Below are 22,256 nucleotides of genomic sequence, written 5' to 3'. Positions count from 1 at the left end.
GAATAAAATCGATTTTTCTGCTATCACGTCATTTGTTATGTGTTTTATTTATGTATGTATGTTGTGTATATATAGGAGACCTTCCTTCTTTGTGTTTGTGTGAATCTTTGAGGTGATTTTTATTTTTTCAGTTTCATCATTTATGATGCATATCCTTTGTGTACTTGAAAATGATGTTAAAAATGATGAGTTATTTATAGATATTTGTATATAGGTATTATCATAATCGGATGAGGTTAGCCATGAAAACAAAATTAATTAAAATTATTTCCTAAAACGCAAAGAAAGAAATTTTAATATAATGTAGGTATAAAGGTAATTTTTTAGTGCGTTAAAATTCAATTGTTTAGCTTTATTAAAAAAATCTAACTCTTACACCGGCTCTGAAACCTGAATTAAATAATCTTTAAGTTTTATGTTTTTCAAATTGGTATCTTATATGCTTATCAAAAAATGAATTTGCACCGAATGAATAATACAATTTATCATTATAAAGTAGCCAGCGCCTTTAGGCCTTAATAAACAAACCTCCCCAGCTCTAGCCTTAGCCTGTCCCAGAAAACGCTATCTGTCCCGCAAGTGTCCTGCGAGTCAATTTTTTCCCGCTAATCAATTTAATGTCCCGCAAAATTCAAGTTTTTATTTATTTTCGATTAGGGTGTGTGATCATAAATTCAAAATTTGTAATTCACATTATTTGCTCGTTGCCCAAATACACTGTGGCGTATACGTGATTTTTTTTTCTTCATTTTTTTATACCTGCTCATATGCAGGAGTAAGCAATCTTGCTATAGTGACATATTATTTAAAAATATTTAATTTTATAATGCTGAATGAAATGAAACCCGAAGAGAACAATGCAAAAAAATTTATAAACCTTTTTTGAATAGGTAAGTAGTCCAGTCAAATTAGTTTAAAAAAGGGCAAATAGCCAAATTGATTAGGTAGAAGCTGAAAATTGGTGGAAATCTAAATTAAGACACACCTACTATTGAACATAGTAGAAGTCATGACCTCTACCTTCAGAGCCGGATCGGCAATATTGACAGAAAGGGGCGCCAATCCAGTTTTTTTAAAATTATATTTTTGTTATATGCAATCTGGAGGCAAAATAAAAAAAAAAAATACAAAATTCTGTACAAAAATATCTTAATTATACGTAAAAAATACAATACAATCTGAAGATGGGAATTGTTATTCCCGAAAACGTTAATTGTTAAAAATAAAAGTTGTATGAGTAAGAAGTTTATCTTTCTGTCTTTGGCAAAAAGATCTAATTAATTTTTTTTATACCTCGAGTTGTTTTATTATTATACACAGGTTTTTTTTATAAACAGTGTATTGAAATGTAGAAACACAGTATCCAAAAAACTAAGTTAGATCAATAATTTGGCAGATACGTGTGTCAAGTCATTTTATGTTTGCTCTCTAATAACATACACATTATTTCATTTACCTTCCGTGATGATTTTTTGTGAATTATTTCTCAAACATCGAATTTCACGGTTTTTACTTTTAAACGTTGATATCTCGAGTTTCCGATTTCTTACATTTTTTGTTTGTATGTGTGGCTTTTATATATATTTTTTTTTATAATTAGCGCGCACTAAAGGGATTAGTCTACCCTTAATATGGTGAACACAGTATACGAGCATTAGGAAAATAGGGAGGGGTCTGATAGGAGATACCGATGAACATTAGTTTTGAAGTCCTGAGTTTTGAAATGCGATGGGAAAACAGATGCGGGTAACGCGTTCCACATTCGTGTAGTGCGGCTGAAAAAAGAATCTCTGCATTTTCTTGCCTAATTTTCCAGTTAGCTTTCCAACAAAACTATATAATTTGGAAGGATTTTTTGACAGTTGATCAATCAGAGACAGAGAAATTACCTAAAAATGTAGTCCCTAGCGTTTCTGAACCTGTCCAATAAAATGAACTTTACAGCGCAGCGTGGCAACGTTATGCCTTGACAGGATGTCGACAGGCAACCCATGTGCAAACTATTTCTTTACACACTACCTTTAAGAAAATATAACTTTTAACTGGTATGTAAGACCGTCACAAAATTGCCATTTTTATGAATCTTTTTCGAATACCTATAACTCCAAAAATACATGGCTACGCAGTTGCCAATTTAAATACTGTGCGAATTGTTCTGTAAATCTTTTCATTAAATATACATATTACAATAAAAACTTCATTGAAATTAATTGCAGCAATAACAATGTGGAATCACTTAACTTAAGAAAAATATTTTTTAATTCAAAATGCATTGTGTAGGTACAATAGATTTCAGGTCAGTTTTTCCTTTTTTTGTTATAATTTTAAAAAGTATGTACCATTTGGTATGGTCCTTATTTGGAAAATGCAATTAGAAAAATTTTCACTAATTGTTTTAGATTCTTATTTGACTCCTTTCCTTTCCCGGATTCAACGTAAAATTTTCATGTAAAACTTCATTTCCTTTGATTTTTTTAGGTAATTTTCTAATTTTATATGGGGTTTTCCCGACTGTACCGGGAGAATAGGAAGTTGAAATAAAAACTCGCAAAAATTAGAAATTTTTTTTTCGCTATTTAGAACTTATTGATGTCCTTAGAATTTCGACAAAAAGCTATATAAGGACCACCTTAATGTACCATATGCCTGTGTTAATATTTAATCAAATAAATAAATAGAGATATTTAAAGGCTAACTTGAATTTCGGAAAGAAACCACCGAAATCTACATGTAAAGTCATACATTTTCAACTTTCTCGAAAACTTTCCAGGTACTCATACACCACAGTGAATCAGCACTTCTTTTTGGTAGAATATGCAATTGTCAAGTTTTGGCCGATTTGTTTCCCCTATATGCTATATTTCATTTATAAAAGAAGGATCAAAATCATAACTATTATTAAAGTGTCTCATATTTAAATCAGCTATCGCATTCGGATCTCAGAAAGGAACGGCGAGAACGGCATGGCATACAATTACGTTTCTACACACCTGTTTCTTTATCACTTAACAAAAAAAAACTTTTTGTTTAAAACTATTTCATATATGTAAAAATATTTAATTTTTTTAAATATCTTACTTCATTGAAAAAGATACAACATTCAATACATTTAATTTGATCGTGCATTTGAAATTTTAAAATAAATTCTCAATGGATAAATTTGGTGTACCAAAAAAAATTAATCGCCATGTCATCAAAGCCGTTTATGATCAAGAATATGATAACATGAACTTTTCAAATATTTGTAATACAGTTGAATTAACCATGAAAAACAATGTTCCCGTGGCTAATCTTCAGAGTGCAGTAAGGCAATCACTGCGAAATTTATGCAAATTGGGTGCTGTTGAAAAGCGAGGAATCAATTATTATAGAACATCTAAAAACCAAGAAGGACATACAGAAGTCCCCTCAAAGCGTATTCATACAAGAATATTTAAAAGAACAGTAATTATTATTAATGGTGTTAATTGGAACAAATTAGTTACATAGGTAATTTTTTTCAGGTACAAGATGAACAAAAAAGTACTTTAAATCCAAACAAACGAAATAGGCGGGCGCTAAGCGAGGATTCGCTTTCAGAAGACAATACAGAAAATTCTAGAAAACGCCTTCGCACAGACAAATTACTTTCCCGGAAAGGCCAACAAGTGTATTTGCCAAAGGTTCGAATACAAAAACAGGAATATCAATTAAGCCAAACAAATGAACTGAAACAAGATTGGTTTTCTCGTAATGGAAGTGATTTGGAAGATAAGGCTGGTACTTATGTATACTCTTAGATAAATTAATAGATGGTTCTTCACTTTGGAGTTGTTGAAATGAAATTTGAATTTTAAATTAGTTTTGTTTAACCACAAATAAGTTAAAATTGAAATCGTTATGGTTTAATGTTGCTCAAAGATTTTTATTGCTTTATTTTCTTCTGAAACAATATGCTCTGAAAAAGTGTGAAACAGACTTCATGGAATTCAAAAATATTTAATGTTCTTTAAGCTTTTTTTTTAACTAACAAATTCGGTATGTAACCCAAGCAAAAAATATTTTTTAAGTGCTCCAAGCAAATTTAATTCAAATACAATTATATCTTGACTCTGCCATAAAGAATACGTGAATCGTTACCTCGTCATAAGTTTTTCAAGTCCAAATATCATCATAACTCTTCATAATCATCGGTCACTGTGGCGTATGCGTATCATTTTTGTACGACACATTTTTCTTGGTTTGTTCGTTGACAGTTAAGCGTGTAAACCAAAAAAAGTCACGACTTGGTCGCTAGTACTCTCTTATGTTTAAAGTTTCTTTTAATTTTAAAGCTTTTTAAAAGATAAAAAAAAAACTCACTCTTTAAATGGTTTTGACCTCTAAAGGAAGTAGTATACCATTTAATTTCGTGTAGGTATGTCAAAGAATTTCTAAAAAAAAATAAAAATCATTTGAATTTTGTTTAAAATGAAGAAACAAACAGACTTTAAGCACCAAATTATCTCAAAAGTTGGGCTTCCATGTTCCAGAAATTCAGTCGAAATCGAAATTTAAAATAGCGTAAAATTGTTTTCAGAGTTTTATCTTTTGATCAATTTTATTTTTTCAATAACTTTTCGAATTCACTTCGTCTCTAATGCGTTATGTTAAGAATTTTATTGATAGTAAAATTATTTTTCTCAGAGTTTTTGTTTTATGTTTTTCTTGCATTTCATTTTCGAAAACAAGTTAAATCGATATCGATTTTAGTGAGTTGTGTAGCACTACTTTTAAACGAAACTTCATGTTTCATTAGATTACTTAATTTGACTGTTGTATGGTATTTTTGGAAAAATATTTTTTTTTTTCAACTGCCTAATGCATATCTACTTGTAAAAATTTGGTATGTATGTACTACCAAAAAAAATTTCTCAAATGGAAAAAAGTTCTTTCGCCATAATCTAGGATTTGACGAAAAACAATTTTAAGTGAACTAATATAATTATTATTATAAATATTTATAATAAAAACTATTTATTATTATTAATAGTTTTCCCTTATTCTGTTAGACCTTGTACACTCTATTTGCGTTTAGAATTTAATAATAAACACAATATGGCATGGATGTTTGTTTATATGTATATGTTGTTGGGGTTGAGAAATCTTACCGAAGAATACAAATTCAAAACTGTATTCTTGTCAGTTATAATATTTTACTTATTTTCTTTTTATATCACTAACATGCATAACTAATAACGGTTAGTACCATTATCTGTTTTCAAAACATTTTTTAATGGAGTAATAAGATATAAGGGGTATTCACGATCCGGTGCAACAAAAAGGTGTAAAATTGCTAAATTTAATTTTTCTACTACTTTAAGTACAACAGACAAATTTTGCACCATTGTTTTATTTTGTTGCAATAGGGTAAGGGTATAGCGAAAGTGTAAAAAAAAATAGTAGTCTGTATATTTGGTTGTTTTAGAGTAAGAAAATGTTACACTTTTGCAGCGATACCTGTCTCAAACGTTTATGTCAAAAATCAAAAATGGCCAAGATTAACCCTCTACTGCATGAATTATGAACGAAATGAAATAAAAATTTTTGTAACAATTTTTTAGCTTTATTAGGGGTTGAAAAAAGGTACTACATAGAAATTTTTATTTTTTTACATTTATATAAATTCAACGGCTTTTGCCCCTGGTTGTTGTGAGTGAATTGGAATTTCGGGATTAGATGGGGCTGGACTTCCGTGACTTGTAAATAACTCCCTCAGCTTTGTTTTGTTCCATCTCTGCTCTGATCACCTGCCAAAGTTGAAGGGCATCCTCTTTTTCGTGACATTGTAGGTTTTACAGATTTGTATAAGTGCTCGGAGATGGCTTGTTTGATGTTAATAAGGGCCAGAATCTGAAGCTAGATTGTCATCACTTCGAAAACCATAACCAGTTTTAGCATTTACACACTAATTTTTTCCATAGAAAGTCTTCGAATTCATTTTACAAACAAAATAAACATCCCACAAAAATCAGTAATGTAAGTCTCCAACGCATGATAACCCATTAATGGTGTTTTGGAAAAAACGCAAAAAAAAAAGACAAAATTTTTTATAAAAACAAAAAACAAACTTTGTAAAAATATAAAAGTATAATAAATACATACGAAACTTATTTTTGATTGGATGCAACTTACTAATTTATTATTATAAAAAAAAAACACTTGAAAAATACACACTTTTATTCACTGATTTGCACTTTACACATGCTCTTGAAACAATGAGTTTATTTCAGAATCATGACTCTCTTACTGATAATAAAAACCGGTTAATTATAAAAAATAAAATAAATCGATATGAAATCGATAAACCATATATGGGTTAGTATGCGGTAGAGGGTTAACCTCGATTATCCCGAAAAAACAGGTTTTAAGCTTCCAGTGACCCCTTTACTCTTCTAATGAAAAAACTTTAGGATTATATTTTTTCCATTTCAAATGTTTATTCCGACTGGTCTATAAGAGTTATAGTTACAGCACCTCCTTCTGAGACGCTTTTGGAACATCAAACATAAATCATAAATTAGCATTTTATCGTCAAAAACAGCAGCTTTATGTTTTGTGTAAAGGGTACATTATTTAGATAACGCTTAAAATTCAGTTTTTAAGTCTGGAGACAAAACAAAAATTATAAATTATCGTCCAATAAGTAAACTCCCCATTTTATCAAAGCTCCTGGAAAAAATAATTTAAAAAAAATTATATGGTATGTATAATAAGCAAAAATATTTCAAATATTCAATTTGGCCGTTCAAAAACTACAAATTTGTCTTGCTTTTCATTCAAATCAGGGGTGGAATCGTGTAAGATGATTTTTGATAGTTGACTGTCAAATTCAAGAAAATTCGTCTGTGTAAGATGATAGTCAAAAGTGACTATCATATTTTTTTGACTTTTTCAGCTGACACCTATTTAGGTGTCAATTTGAGACAATTTAACATTTGAAGCATATTTTTTTCATGGTTTTCGTGGTGCTTTTACTTTGTTTGGGAAAAATGAATATTTTTGTGCCTGTGCAATTATTTTAAGACTACAAAATTAAAATAAAGTAACTGAATATGAAATAGAAAATAGAAGAGTCAGACTTGAGGAACAAATTAAATTATATTTTACATCCCCGACTCAAAGTAATGTGCAATCACACCTTTGTACACAAATAAAATAATTTGAAATAATATTTAGTGCTTTTTATAGACTCGTACAAAATTTTCGAATAACATAAGATACTTTTTATGAGTATAATACACATTTTGGATCTGCTATCTGAATTCAAAGCTTATACAATATTTTGTGGGATTCTTTGTAAGCGATCCTTTTCGAGTTGTGTTTGCTGGATAGATATTAAAGTTATAAATTATTATTTTAAGCGTTTTAAAAAATATTAACTTACGTTTTTAATAATTGTCTTCTCAATTATTGTAGCTATGAAAGTGAAAAACTGAAACTCTGCATTGTTTTTTTTTTAATTTAATGACGTAGGACAGATGTCAAACCGAAGTGATACCAACTAAACCAAAATTAAAAATGATCTAAAGACGATCACCTTACACAGATAAAAAATAGTTGACTATCAAATTTGATAGTAAAAAATATGATAGTCAAATATCATTTTAGCCGATTCCACCCCAGTGCTTTTAAAGCATTAAAAAACCGTTCCCAAATGGATGTGGTTTACATGGACTTCGTGAAAGCTTTTAGCAGAGTATCACTAATTTTAATTAAACATTTAAAATCATATGGTTTTGATGGCACTCTGCTTAGTTTGGTATTATTTGATTGAAAGATTGAAATTGTTAAAATAGGTGATCTGGTATCTAACCCGATTAAAGTTCACTCAGTAGAGTTGGGCACTTTAGTTCATTTGAGTGATCGATCACTTAAGTTCAAATCACGCTACTGAACTAGTTCTGAACTAGTTCATTTTAGTTCAATTTATTTTAATCACTCCGGTTATGTTAGAATTAAAAAACAAAATTAGTTTGTACAAACTGTATCCAAATTTATGTAAAATTGACGCATTCTACATAATAAAACAAATACAACCTAAAAATAACAGATCTGTACATTTTTCAGGTTCCTGACGAAAGTCTAGAAAAAGTACGTTTTGCTTTCATTAAATCAAAATCATAGTAATGCAAGGACCAAGATGCTACTTGTTTTTTGTTCTTGCTCCGAAACAAGAGTAAGTGTTGCTTGAAGAAGAAACGCTAATAGATACTGGCGCAAGCGACCTTTTGTTTTACCTACATCTAAATCTTGAGGTAGAGCGGAAGAACTGATTTCGCTCAACAAAGAATTGGATGCAATTTCATATGCACTTTGGTTTCTGCACCCCTTCTTTAAACGTCTGTCGGTTTAAAAGGGCGCTGTCGTTGTATAAGACTAGGAGATAAGGACCAAATTTGAAAATTCCCTTTACAGATGGGACTTCCTTTCACCCAAAAAATATATAAAAAAAATTATAATGTAAGGTCAGCGCAAGCTATTTTGTAATGTCATATTACGACTGCTTTAGGTTGCTGTTTAGTTTTTTGAAACAAATCTTTTTCACTATTCGCGAACTAAATTGAACTAAGTAAGTGAACTAAGTTCACTAGTTCACCAAGATGAACTAGTTCATTGAACTAGTTCGTTCGCGAACTACACAGGCGTTCCTGGGGGAAGTCATTTGGGTCCACCGCTTTTTATCCTTTTCGGATAGTTTAATGTTTGCCGATGACATAAAAATTTTTAAAATAATAAAAAGTTTTAGTGATTGTTTGGAGTTACAAAAGATGTTGAAGTTTTTGAAAAGTGGTGCATGCAAAATGGAGACCATTTTGTTTGTCTTATTTATTTTAAATATTCTGTTATGACTTACTGTCGTTTATCGAGTCCGATACTTAAGCGAAGTTTTCCATGAAAAATTATCTTTTGAACCTCATGTTTCATGTATTGTCTCAAAAGCTAGTTCTATGTTAGGGTTTCCTAAAAGAAATTCTTCAGACTTTAAGGACCCTTATACTCTTAAAGCCGTGTTTTGTTCAATTGTTCGCCCTTTGTTTGAATAATGTTCTGTCATTTGGAGTCCAGACAAATTTCTTAAGGTTTGCTTTGAGGCTGTTTTATTTTAATAGTAATACCGATCAGAATTATAAAAGCAGATGTCTAATGCTTTGAATACAGACCCTTGAATCAAGACGAAAGATGTATAATGTAATGTTTATTCGTGATATTCTTTGTAATGACATTGACTGCTCAGATTTACTCTCTTAAGTCAAAATATATGCTCCTAGTAGGCCAATGAGGATGAGACAGCTAATTTTTTAAATTCCCCATTCAACCAATTATGGACAGCGCGCGCTAATTTCCCATTGCTGTAGACATTTTAATTTCTATTATAATGAACTTGATCTTTGTATGTCAAGATATCAATTTAAATCTACATATTTTGATTAATTTGTTGCAAAATTCTGTTTAAAACAATTTTTGTTGAAAATTAGAATTAATATTTTAGTCGTAAGCAAAATCTGTTGATTGTAATTTATCGTAGATTTGAATAAATAAATAAATTAAATTTTTAAATTAATTTTATATATTTATAGATGGAACATAAAGAACCTTTTCCAAGCCTTCACTTAGAACCTCAATGTAGTCCTGGGACTTTTGAAGCGAAAATGTTGCAACAATCAGAATTTCCTAAATTATATGAGAACAATGGAAATTTGCTTCAATCACCTAATGATATTGAACATGAAATAATTGATTCCGAAACACAAAATCAAGAATTTCCGAAATGTGACGATGTTATCATCCTTTTTCAAAATGCCAAATCGAATGGATCAAACGAATCACAATCGGATGAAGAAAACGAATTCAAGGCCCATTCGGAAAATAATCAAAATAAAAATAATGGAAATAACGAGGATAACGAACATATTGCATTAAATTCTGAACCAGACAACATAAACGATATAGGGCATCGCGAAAATATAAAAGATAAGTCCACGGAGAAAATGATTGAGGCAAAACAATCAACCAAGACTATAGTGGAAAAATCAAAAGAAGACTGAGTTCGCTAGTCAAACTGTAACTTCATAGTAATGTATAGTTTTTGTTTTTCCTGTTAATAAATTACAAAATTACTCATGTGTTTATAAATTATTGAACTTTTAATTGAATCATCAGTTGTAAGAACATAATAAATCCACTTCCGAAAATGACTTTTTGATGAAAATGGCATCTTTAGACGTAGGGTAAGCGGGGGTCCATTTGACACCGGGGCACATTTGACTTTGCGTTTTTCGGTATGATCATGCCCTTAATTAACAATAGTTTGGATGAAGAAAGAAGCTTAGTTTGATTTAAAGAAATTTTGAGAAATTTCGCAGTCTTTCATTAACTTTTCGCGAAGTACCACGTGTTTTCGTGTTTTCTGTATTTCTGATCTAATTTTTGACCACCGATATGTAAGCGATTTCTGAACCTAATAAAAAAGTTTTTTTAATGGTGAATCAATATTTTGATAGTACTATGCTTAAAGTTAAGTAAATTAAAACCAGCTTTTTAAAAAAATAGTATTAGTTATTGAAAAAAAAAGACAAACAATTATGAGGCTCCTTCGGGGCACCTTTGACTTTTGCAATGTGGGCACAGTTTTACGTTGATTTTGGGGAATTATATGTTTAATAAACTATTTAAAAAAAAATCGACATCGTTTAATTTTGATTAAGATTTAAATGGGGAGATTTTTTGAAATATTTTATGTTTTTTTTTGTTTTTTCTTCTTCTTTTTATAAAATAAATTTTTGGATTTATTTTTTTCGTTATATTGTTTAGAAGATTGTTTAAAACCAAAAATTTATTTTTTTTATTCTAATTAAACAATGGACGAGCAAGATCCGCTGATAGTTTTAAAAATATAATGCACACGATGTGGGGTTTAATCCACCATTGTCAAAATGTACCCCTTTTGAAGTCAAATGTGCCCCGGTCCTGGGGCACTTTTGACAAAATGACTCTTTTTAGAAAGCATTATTTTTTTAAATGTTGTAATGTTGTAAAACAAAAAAAATTACTGTTAGTATAATCTTGAATAGTCAATAAATCAAATACAATAGAAAACATTGGAAAACTTTAACAGTTTTCGAAAATACAGACCTTTAAAAACTAAGTGTCAAATGTACCCCCTTCTCCCCTAGACTAGACACATAATCTGATTCAAAATAACAAAAAAAAAATGTTTGCGTGTCGAAGTTATACGCGGTGAAAAATTGGATAAGTTTGAAAAACAGAATAAACCCGGGATTTAGTATGTACACGTTTGTAGAGCAAGTTACACTGATTACGAAACGGTTTTTAAAAACTCCGTAACATTATCAAAATCTAGTTAGGGACAAAAACGTTTTTTTTGCCATTTTTAATACAATATTGTAATTGAAATAGTACTAGTTTTAAGTAAGAAATATAATAAGTGTTTAACGTTAGTCCTTAACATTTAGCATTATAAATTATTTTAAATAATGTGCTATATGAGCAAATTCCATGAATTTTGAATTTTCTAGCTAGCCTGTCTTTACCTCCCTTACTTTTGCATTTGCGGTAAAAAAAAAAAAACAATAAAAAAAAGAGCACGTATACGCCCCAGTGTATGTGGACAACGTGCAAATAATGTGTATTACAACTTCAGCTTATATGCTAACACAACCTAATTGCCATCAATTAAATTAAATTGAACAAAATGTTCATCTTCTTGTCGCCAGGGTTAATAAATAAACAAAAAACAAAATCCTTTCAAAAAAGAATCAAAACTTTAAAAATATTTCTTTCAGCCTAGTAAATTTTGTTTATTTTTTAGAATATTACAAAAATAAAAAGTAAAAAAGTATAAACCTAACTAAAAACAAAACCAATATAAGTAAAGAAAAAATAAATATATATTATAGTTTTGGTTACTGAGTAACCGAAAATTCCTTTTCAGGGATTTTTTTGGATATCGAATACACAATCCTGTTAAGCGACTGTAGCGCTACAATCTCATTCATAGCTTTTTATATAATTATTCAATGATGTTAGCCTATTCTGTTACCTTTTAACATACCAAATAAAGCCAATAAAGTTAACATATCAAAAGAAAATAATTGTCCTACTTTGTTTTATACGCTGATGAAAATGACACTGGTGTCATTATTACCCCTTAATTCCGTCTTCTGAATAATATTTGAAAAGAAATTAAGGTTTCCTTTTTTAAGTTTCAATAATCGATCAAGTAAAAACATTACTTTTTAAAGCAGATTATTTTAATGTTGGTGGTGATCTGATGATTTTATACATTATGTTGTTTCATAAATTAATTTTCGACTTGCACTTACTTTTTTATTATTCATGAAAAGAATAATAGAAAGCAAGTAGACACTCTGTTAATCTGTGCTTATTTGATATTTCGCCTAGAATCATAAAAGTCAGTTAAGATTCTTGGAAATGTCGAGCCCTTCCCGCCAAATTATCGTAAGTGCCAAATTAAAATTCATATAAACTATGGACAGCATATAATAATTGTACTTTTCCAGCACTAAGAACGAATAAGATAAAACTATTTTGTGTTAATCTAATCAACAATTTCTGAAGAGAACGTTCACATAAAAATTGTTTCCAATAAGTCTAAAAGAAAAAGAAAATAAATATTTTTCTTTAAACATCGTAAGCGCCGCGCCATGTCACCTACGATAACTTGTCGGGAAGGACTCGATGTGTTTTGTCCCTAGTGGAGTAACTAAAGCTAAAAAAATGGCAATATTGGGGAACCCGGCCGAACAATTTTGATGATCTTTTTTTTCAAACGTCAGTAATTAAAAATACTTTAAAGTCTATAGATTAAAAATTGCCGGTGTTGCCGTTTTAATTTTTTAAATTTAATTGAAGATTTTTGTGAACAAAAAAAATTTTTTTTCAAAAATTTTGCTTAAATTTCATAAATTAATTGATGCTAAAAGATTGTCTAGGAAATTCAAGGAAAAAAAAAATATATGGGAGTGAAGGACATTCTTCCATCGTTATTAATTGACTTCAAACACACACAAAATATTTGAACACAACGGCAACACCTACAATATTTAAATATAATTTTTAAAAAGCTAGAAGCTTAGTCTATTTGTAAAATTAAAATTAAGTTGACTGAATGAAGGGCTTTTGAAAGAATGGTTATTGAACTCAGATTAAAAAAAAAAAAAATATTGACAAAATTTTAACATGTCGTTTTTAAAACTTGTTCGTAATATAAAATGTATTTATTTTAAACTCTTAGGGCCACATTTTTTATGATTTGAAATTATAAAAGGAAATGTCAATATGTATTACGGTTTATGAAAAAAATTAAAAAGTATTTCATTTTCGAAGAACTTTTTTTAATAGAAGTTTTGAAAAAAATTTAACTTATTTTTTTTTTAGAGTTCAACATTTAAATATAAAGCTATTTTGTATTCATTCAATAGCCCTTATTGTTGAAAGTTAAAAAGCAAAAGTTTAAAGTTCTTATTTGCCAAGGTCTTTGAGAAAATCAATTATTTCAATGCAAAAATTCAGTTTTTATCAAGAAAATCCTATGAAATTGATTTTTTTATATTTTTTTTTTTGTATAATTATATTTATATTTTTTTTTTTTAAATTGTAATGTAAACTACCTTTTCCTCGTCGGATTTTTGTTTTGTCCGTGGGTAGGTGTTGAAATCTTCAAAAGATTCTATGAGGACCGGAAAACGCGTGCTCATAGATATGTGGGACTCTTAACCATTAAAACCACCTCCTCCTCCCGATTACAACTAAGTTCAGATGGAACTTATCTAGCAATTTATCTTTCTCCAAGTTAAGTTACGTGTTGTAGGTAGCTTTCCGGTGAAAGTTCCTACTGATAATATTTAAAAATAAATAAATAACATTTGTTTTAAATTAAATCATTGGTTTAAATTTTGTTATAAAAAAAAAAAATATTAAAAAGAAAGTTAAACAAATAAATCTCTAAAACATTTAAATTTTTTTTAATAAATTCATATTTTGCTACGAAAAAGTTTAAAAAAGGCCATTTAAAATTTTTTAATAACTTTTTTTTTTCAAAATTTTTAGTTTTGAGGACTATTCTTTAAAAAACTCTTGATTAAATTTAGTGGATTTAAATGTGTTTGAAGTCAGTTTGAGAGAAAATTGCATTTATCGCTTAAACGATGGAAGATTGTCCCTTACTCCCTTGTATTTTTTTTTCCTTAAATTACCTAGAGAATCTTTTGCTATAATTTGTTTTATGAAATTTAAGCAAAAAATGGTTTTGTTCAAAACAAGGAATACATACATTTAAGATTGGAACTCAATTCTCCTGATGGCTTACGATATGTCCTAAGAGTTTTTGTCTTTTGGTTTCAATCAATAAATTCATAAATCCATTTGGCTTTTTCATATACACATATATATTTCTTTTTACTTATTTAATAATTCACAGTTGAACAAATATAAAGATTTGTGTACAAGAATAACAGTTAATAATGAAATAAACAAAACAAACGGTCAAACTTTTATAATTGTTTTAATAAAAAATTAAAAACAAACAAGACCTCCGTAAAAACAAGTTCAACAATAAAAAAAAAAGTATTAAAACTTTAATGCAGCTTTTAGTAACAATTCTGTAGTTTCATTAGAGTCACATTAGACATCAATTACTCTTTCAAACAACAGTAAGAATCAAATGGTTCCAAATTCAAATATCATTTCACCGCTGATCACTCTTAAATTTAATGAGAATTATATTGATGTTATAACAGCTAGAGATACAATATAACATTTGTGCCGAAAAAGTATTTACACAAATCAAAAAAAGAACCGTTTCCTATATAGAAAAAGTTAAGTTTCCCCATTTATGGCAACCTTGTGCTTGAGAAACTCACAAAAGTGTTTACATTGAAACCTTGAATCGGTTTCAATCGTTTTCTTGGTGAAGAGTTGATGTGATGGCCAGTGCACCGCCTGGGATGAAACGAACAAAATTATCCCCGACTAGTGGTCCCATTGCAAAAAGTCCCTTAGGCATTCTTTGAACCTCATTCGTATATTTATCCACGTCGATTTGATTAGTCTTACTATCAATAGGTTTTGACGGTTCTAAGCCGAGACCGATGCCCGAGTCATCTAGGGGACATACTCTTAATGAATCATCATTAATACAGCTTCTATTGCACTCACAAATTTTGTTATTTGAATTATCATAAACTCGCTGACAATGCTCAATTGGTGTAAGTCGGCGATTCCAATCACAAATGTTAAAGTTTTTACATTTCTCACACAGGTTTTTCAACCAAGCTAGTTTTCGCGTCATCTGATTTTGATATTGCTCTGCATGTGGATAAGTGCACTTGAGAGGAATTATTTTTCTGGCTGGATGCTTGCTTATGCACGAGATAAAACGCAAATTTGGTCTTGCTCCAATTAGTATGGCACAATAAGAAACTTCATATGTTGTGGTTTCGGAAGTTTTGAGATTTTTCACTGTTACAAGATGACAACCGAAAGCATCTGTTGTTAGTTTCGAAATGGCGTGCTCTGGAACAGGCGTATAGCAGTCGTATGTTTGGCTGGGATCTTTCATCATTCTGTGCACCTGTAAAGAAAAATGCGTCAGCAACTATTAAAAATGTTTCTTAATATATGATTTATAAAAGTTAAAAAAATCTTTTAAAAAAATTGGGGGTACTTCAGTAAAACTTTAATTTGCCAGGGAATATCATTTCGATGCAACTCTATAATTATCACAAAACTATCTACTTAAATGATTAAAAGGAAAAACTCACTTATATTCAAAATAAAATAACTGCAATTTAATAGAATTTTTTTAATGAAATGTGTTCCGAAGTGTGTAAAAATCAATTTGTTGGGATTATAGGAGGCTGAAGTTGGTTATTATCGTTTTTATTTAATAGTTCCATTTTTATTGATTTTAACCAAATATGACCAACGAAAAACTTATTGACAATAAAATTATCCAAATAAATTCAATTTTATGGCTGGCCAAAGTGAGAATTTGTCACGCAAGGTGGGGGAAAAATCATATTTTTTCATATTTCTAACTAAATTTTGATTTTTTTGGGTAATTCTAATAATTGAGCCCGTGTGGTCACTGCAGAAACATTTACTCATCAAGCTAAAGAAAATATCAAATTGAAAGTTAAAGGTGACTATTAGTAGTTTTGAAAACCATAGGTCTTCCCGTCCGCATCCAGATACGATTGGCATCGTAAAGCGCATTGTGCGTCTCATAGAGCTAAAAGACGATATTTTTGTCAAAGGTAAAACATCTTGTTTCCAAGTCCAAAAGTTTTCCGGTTCAAATGTTGGCAGTTTCGTAATGGAGTCTATTTTAAGGTTAGAAGCGATGAAAGCTGTTTTTTTCATAAAGTCTTGTTTTATAGTCGGCTCTAGCGAGGTAGTCCGTCGGAGCGGATTTTGTACGATTTCATCCGAACAGGACAGTTTTTTCTTGTCGGAAACACACCTCGAAGCATATTTCGTATGAAATCGCAGAATTTCCGCTCCGGCGGATTACCTCGCTAAGGCCGAGTTGGCCGATGAGCTTAGTATTTTGGCAATCATTAACATCACTCCAATATTTTGAACATCCTATTTTCTTGAACTTTTTTGTTGCTGACTTTATAAGTTGAATAATTAAAATATTTGAATTTCAACAGAAGTACATTTGTAATTGTGTTTTGTGTCATTTACATTAATTTATAATAACAAATTGAATTCATACAAAAAAGAAGATTTTTATATGTTTCAGTAACTTGAACAATCGAAGAACAGGCCTGATTTCGTTTGTGTTCAAGTTAGCGGGATTCCACTGTATTTGCAAAACTACGAGTTATTCAAAACGTATGCTGTGGTCCTTTTTTCTGATGTACTTAAAGGTATTAACGTCTTTTTTTTAAACTAGAAGTCTTCCGAGTAAAAATTTGCATGTGTTGTCATGCAGCCTGTTTTAATGTTAGGAGCGTTTATCACGTCTTGCGTTCCCATAGGCTTCGGGGTGAGCTGCCAAGCTTTGATCCGGCAGACCTCTTAATTTTGAAAAAAGATGGTATTACACTTATATATTTTGACATCATTGTCTTTAAATTCCAATATTATGAAAGTTTGGAGCACACCTTTTGTATAGTTTTCCCTGATAATTTTGAATATACTTTGCATAGATAACCAAAAAACTATCAACCAATAATTTAAAAACGTGTATGTCAAGAAGGTGCTTAGTTTTATCTTTGATTTGATACAAAAAAAAAAGTTCCTTAATCCGTCGAATAATATACAAAAGAAAAACAAGACGATAACAACGAAATGGCTGAGTTGAGGTGTTAAGATTTAGGAAAAAAGGAAAAATCATCAGTTCTTACATTTAGTATGTAAAAGGTTAAGCCTATTCACATTTATTGAAAAACTCACGTTATTAAACCCGCCAAAACCATTTTAAGCTCAAAATTAAGGTTGCCACACTTTTTTGATACTAAGACGCAAGTAGCTATAAAACTGCTTATTTATATTTAGGTTATACCTTCATTCCCAAAATTTACTTTTTGGATTCTGTTTTACATTTTTACTGACTGGACTTTGACTGCTAAATAATCTTTGAAAATATAGTCATAATACTACATTATTTTGTGAACTGTGATTTATTTTAAATTCAAGCTGTATTTGTTTGATAATGGATTCAAGGTAACGCACCTGAACTTAAGATCAGAATATTTAAGGTTTTGATTGGTCTGCTGGCATAAAACATAAAATGTGTCATAGCTTTTTATGACAGCCGCCTAATAAGAACCTTCAAAACTTTAGTTTAAGGTGATTACCTTGAACCGGGATATTTATTTATTCGATACAAAGAACACCACATCATCCAATCATGCCTATTAGAATCAAAAGCTACTTATTTCTATAAACAAAAAAAAAACAAATGATTTTAAAGTAATTTACCTCATGATACTCTGGATATACACTTTCCGGTAACGATCTATCTAATCCTACGCTTTTACTACGATAAACATGTATGACATCTATATCAGACGATCGACATATAGTCACAGCATCTGCAGCACTCAATCCAGCTCCCACCACAAGTACAGGCTTAAGTTCTAAAGTTGTCAATTAAACACTTATTTAATATTGCTGAATTATAAACAAATATCAAATGTATGTACTTTTTCTTTCTTTTTCTGGCATATTTTCTAGTGCAGTCTCAAGTTCCCTTAGTTCATGTTTAACCCAGGTCTGATTTATTCTCTGTTGTTCACCTCTGAGACCCAGTCGATTAGGTAAATCAGATACACCATTAGCTAACACCACATTCTTGCAAGCAAAGTAAAATGTTCGCCTCGTTGACTCTTCGATTCTGAAATACAAATTGAATGATTTAGTTTTTTTTCCTTTTTTTTATAATAAACTAAAGCTTACCCTGTGACAATCCATCTAGCATCTGAAAATTTGTCCGATTTGATACAGTCTGCACTCAGTGGAGCTATAAATGTCACATTGGTACTGTTCATAAAGAACCTGTCTAAATTCATACGATGAACATAATCTTCATAATATTCAGCAACTCTTGATACAAGAGCTCTTGTCTGTACCTCTTTCGATACTTGCCGTTTAAGCGATAGATTACGTCGGGGCGGCGAATTGATACTCTCACTATTATTGTCACTTAACGACTTTGGTTCATTATTAGCATTTGTACTAATATGGTTTGTACCGCTGCAGATTTTTTGTGTACATTTACAGCATAAAGCCTCAGGTTCGCATTCGTTATTATTATTGAAAACAAAAGTATTATTTTTCATATTGTTGCTTTGCTTGGACGTTCGAAGTTTGATACATTTTGGGCAGTTTGTTTTGATCAGGGTCATTTTGCGAAGCAAAGAAGAATTGTTTCTCTGAAATTGCTCGGCCTTTTTTTGTTGTTGAAATGCTTCCCAGTCACCATAACTTAGCCCAGGTAGTGACATCCATCCAGCGAGTGACAATGTTCGCAGGTTAGGATCCATTTTATGCCACGAACCACCTGGCGGACCTTGTCCCAGGACAATATGGTCAATCTATAATTTAAAAAAAAAAAAAAAACGGTTAGAATCTTAAAAATATTAATAAAATTTGTAACTCTCTTCTAAAAGTTTGACCATATTACACTAGATAAGGAAATAAGGCATATAAAGCTGTACTGGTTTTCTTACTTTAAAGGATTTAAGAATATTTTCCGGAAGAAAAGCGGTAGTGTTTACTATACATTTTTACCGACTTCCAAAAAGGAGAAGGTATTCAATTCGTCTGTATTTTTTTTTTTTTTTTTTTTTTTTATGTTTGTTACCGCATAACTTTGGACAGAGTCAATCAATTTTGATAATTCTTTTTGTATTGGAAAGCTAGTGGCTGCAACGTGGTCCCATTTTAATTTCGTTTAGTTAAAGCCATAGGAACTATTAAAAAAACCATAACACCCCGTTTTGAAACATGGAAGTCGGTTTTGTTTTTTTGATAAAAATGAGTATTTGAATAAATGTATTTTGTTTTCGCTTTACGATGATGGAGAATTGAAATACATATACGTCTGTCTAATTATATAATATAAATATTATAATGCTTTTTTTAAGGCGACCATCGATTTTTGTCACACCCATTTCTGTTGAAAATACCCAACAAAAATTTCCCTAAAAGTTTGGGCCCTTAAAATTAAGATTTAGTGCTCGCCATTCACGTTTGAAAATTTCCAATACAAAATACACGTAAGTTTTAGTCATTTTTTAAAAATTTTTATATAGCTCCTAAGAATTTTAGGCTTTTTCAATGAATCAAAAAGCATATAACACAGAATTTAACGTTCTACAAAAGTGTCATAGGAGACTTTACTTTAACTTCCACTAGTCATGAAAGCCATTTTTTAACGATTTTGTTTTGTTCTTTTCGGTCTTTTTTCGGTTTTATTTCAGAAATGACTAATCCTACAACAAAATTGTATACAACAAAGTTGTATTCTCATAATTGAATCTCTATTATTGATATTTCTCGAGAAAATAAGCTAATATTTGTTCATAACTATCTGTTTTCATAACTTTGCGTATCATGTTTGAAGTGTTATAATTTCTAGACAGTGAGTGATACAAGAAAACTTTGTATAGCAATTATTTTTAAAATAAAGCTAAGCTACAAACGAGAAATATCAAATCAATCTAAAACAAAAAAATAAAAACTATTGTGACCTTTAATTTCATGAAACAGACTTAGCCGAAGGAGTTTTCGTAGATTGTAAGCTAACTCAATAACGACCAGTGATCAAAAATCAGCCAGTTAAAATAGTTTGTCCTTGAAAAAATCTATTTTTACTGTGCTAGTTATGAACGAATCTAATAGATTGCTTTCACCAGAGCCCAAATGAGATAATTTCTCAAATTATCTCATCTCATTTGAAATTTGAACTGACCTAATTTGCGAAATTATCTCATTTGGGCTGTAGTGAAAACAAGCTATAAGCTTATTATCTCGAGAAATATCAATAATATAGATTCAATTCGGAGAATTTTTATATAGGTAATTAAATGCTCTACAACTTTGTTGTATCCAATTTTGTTGTAGAATTAGTCATTTCTAAAACAAAACCAAAATAAGACAGAAAAGAACAACAAAAAAAATCGTGAAAAATGGCTTTCATGATTTGTCCTGTCTCACTGGTGGAAGTTACAGTAAAGTCACCTATAACACTATTGTAAAACGTTCAGTTTTACTAATCACTAAAACTTACGTGTATTTTGTATGGGAAATCGTCAAACGCGAATGGCGAGTACTTAATCTTAATTTTAAGGGACCAAACTTTTAGGGAATTTTTTGTTGGGTATTTCCGAAAACGCTAACCTACTTAATGAAACACAACAATTATTCTATTTTATGAAATGGAATATTACATTTAAAAAGCGTTAGTCAATTCGTGTTTTGTTTTACTTGATTTGATTATTTGTTAACTTATTTTCTTAAGTTTAAATGATGCATTGGTTTTTTGCACAACTGATTACTTGAAATTATTTGTTTGTATTTATATATTGCCGCTAAGAGTATCTATGGTCTTACGACTGATTTTTGACCGCTTAACTAATAAGATCAAATATATTATAATAATAATACCTGTTTTTTTGCATCAAATCGATATTCCAGCATAGAAGGCAATTCCAAACCTAAATCGGCACACGGATGCTCCAGGCTGTCCAGCTAAGAATGAGTTTAAATTTATAAAATGTTTATCAGTAATTGTATTATAATTACTCACCAACAATGAAACTGGGTTTGTACTTCGTCCCTCAAGCCCATCTGCCAAAATTACCAAATCTTGTTCCACTAAGCTTTTACTTTTGTCAGCATAATTGAGACGTGCTCTAAGCATTTCGTCCGGATGCTTTTGTACTTTTTCTGGAATCCAATATGGCCAGTTTCCGGCGAGCATGTATGACAACGAAATACCACTGGGTCCATTTCCTAGAAAAAAATTATATAATGTTTTATTTAAATAAGTTCCTTGGAGTTAACTCATTGTATGAAAATTTTACAAATGTATTTACATAATTTGCAGTCTTATCTGTTAAAAAATTGTTGGCATACCTTTATCTTATAAAAAAGCACTTATCGTTGAAGTAATTAATTTAATCAAAAATTTTTTATCGTTGACAACTACGCAGACAAAAAGAAATGAATCCTAATATAGATTCATATCATAGAGCAAAGCAAATAAAATTAAAACGACGTATCCAGTTTATGGAACCTTTTTTTATAATTTACAATTATATGACTCCAACGTTTTTTTTTTATGACATGATGCAATTATGTATGTACATCTGAATTTGAACATACGTAAAAACTTTGAGAAAAAATTTTCTAAAGTAACAATTGCAAATCTAAGGTTTTTTTTGCCTTGCAGAACCCTGTTAACTGTTAAGTTAAACTCAACTTGTAATATTTTTCGTTCTAAGTTCAACTTTATTATAATTTTATGACTCCAACGTTTTTTTTTTATGACATGATGCAATTATGTATGTACATCTGAATTTGAACATACGTAAAAACTTTGAGAAAAAATTTTCTTAAGTAACAATTGCAAATCTAAGGTTTTTTTTGCCTTGCAGAACCCTGTTAACTGTTAAGTTAAACTCAACTTGTAATATTTTTCGTTCTAAGTTCAACTTTAAAAATGTTTATAATTTTAT

At 30.0% G+C, this 22,256-nt stretch overlaps 2 protein-coding genes across 3 annotated transcripts in view; one reads left to right on the top strand and one right to left on the bottom strand.

The window, feature by feature from the left end:
- Nucleotides 1–3,073: 3,073 nt before the first annotated feature.
- LOC129921165 (probable basic-leucine zipper transcription factor O) lies at nt 3,074–10,139 on the top strand. The gene is made up of 3 exons (XM_056002870.1): nt 3,074–3,444; nt 3,504–3,755; nt 9,600–10,139. Exons 1-3 carry the CDS (start codon nt 3,151–3,153, stop codon nt 10,065–10,067), a joined length of 1,014 nt encoding a protein of 337 aa, XP_055858845.1. The 5' UTR covers nt 3,074–3,150; the 3' UTR covers nt 10,068–10,139.
- Nucleotides 10,140–14,163: 4,024 nt separating this feature from the next.
- Nucleotides 14,164–22,256, bottom strand: part of LOC129921153 (oxidative stress-induced growth inhibitor 1-like) — a 29,920-nt gene continuing 21,827 nt past the window's right edge. The window contains exons 3-9 of one of the 2 annotated variants that reach the window (XM_056002848.1): nt 21,326–21,531; nt 21,184–21,267; nt 18,472–19,109; nt 18,219–18,409; nt 17,995–18,152; nt 15,220–15,634; nt 14,164–15,165 (exon numbers count right to left, since the gene is read on the bottom strand). In XM_056002848.1, coding sequence (XP_055858823.1) covers nt 14,957–15,165; nt 15,220–15,634; nt 17,995–18,152; nt 18,219–18,409; nt 18,472–19,109; nt 21,184–21,267; nt 21,326–21,531 — 1,901 coding nt within the window. In that variant the 3' untranslated portion in view covers nt 14,164–14,956. Of the gene's footprint in view, nt 15,635–17,994; nt 18,153–18,218; nt 18,410–18,471; nt 19,110–21,183; nt 21,268–21,325; nt 21,532–22,256 lie in introns of both variants that reach the window. The other variant, XM_056002846.1, reaches the window with a different exon arrangement.

This window comes from Episyrphus balteatus, chromosome 1 (assembly GCF_945859705.1).
Source record: "Episyrphus balteatus chromosome 1, idEpiBalt1.1, whole genome shotgun sequence".
NCBI classification, from domain to species: domain Eukaryota; kingdom Metazoa; phylum Arthropoda; class Insecta; order Diptera; family Syrphidae; genus Episyrphus; species Episyrphus balteatus.
The sequence above is the reverse complement of the archived record's forward strand: the minus strand, read 5'-3'. Positions and strand labels throughout refer to the sequence as shown.

Excerpts from the sequence above, each read along its gene's own strand:
- LOC129921165 (XM_056002870.1), top strand. The coding sequence starts at position 3,151 with ATGGATAAATTTGGTGTACCAAAAAAAATTAATCGCCATGTCATCAAA. Across the intron at positions 3,445-3,503 it reads CAAGAATATTTAAAAGAACA|GTACAAGATGAACAAAAAAG; the intron begins GTAATTATTATT and ends AATTTTTTTCAG. Across the intron at positions 3,756-9,599 it reads GAAGTGATTTGGAAGATAAG|ATGGAACATAAAGAACCTTT; the intron begins GCTGGTACTTAT and ends ATATATTTATAG.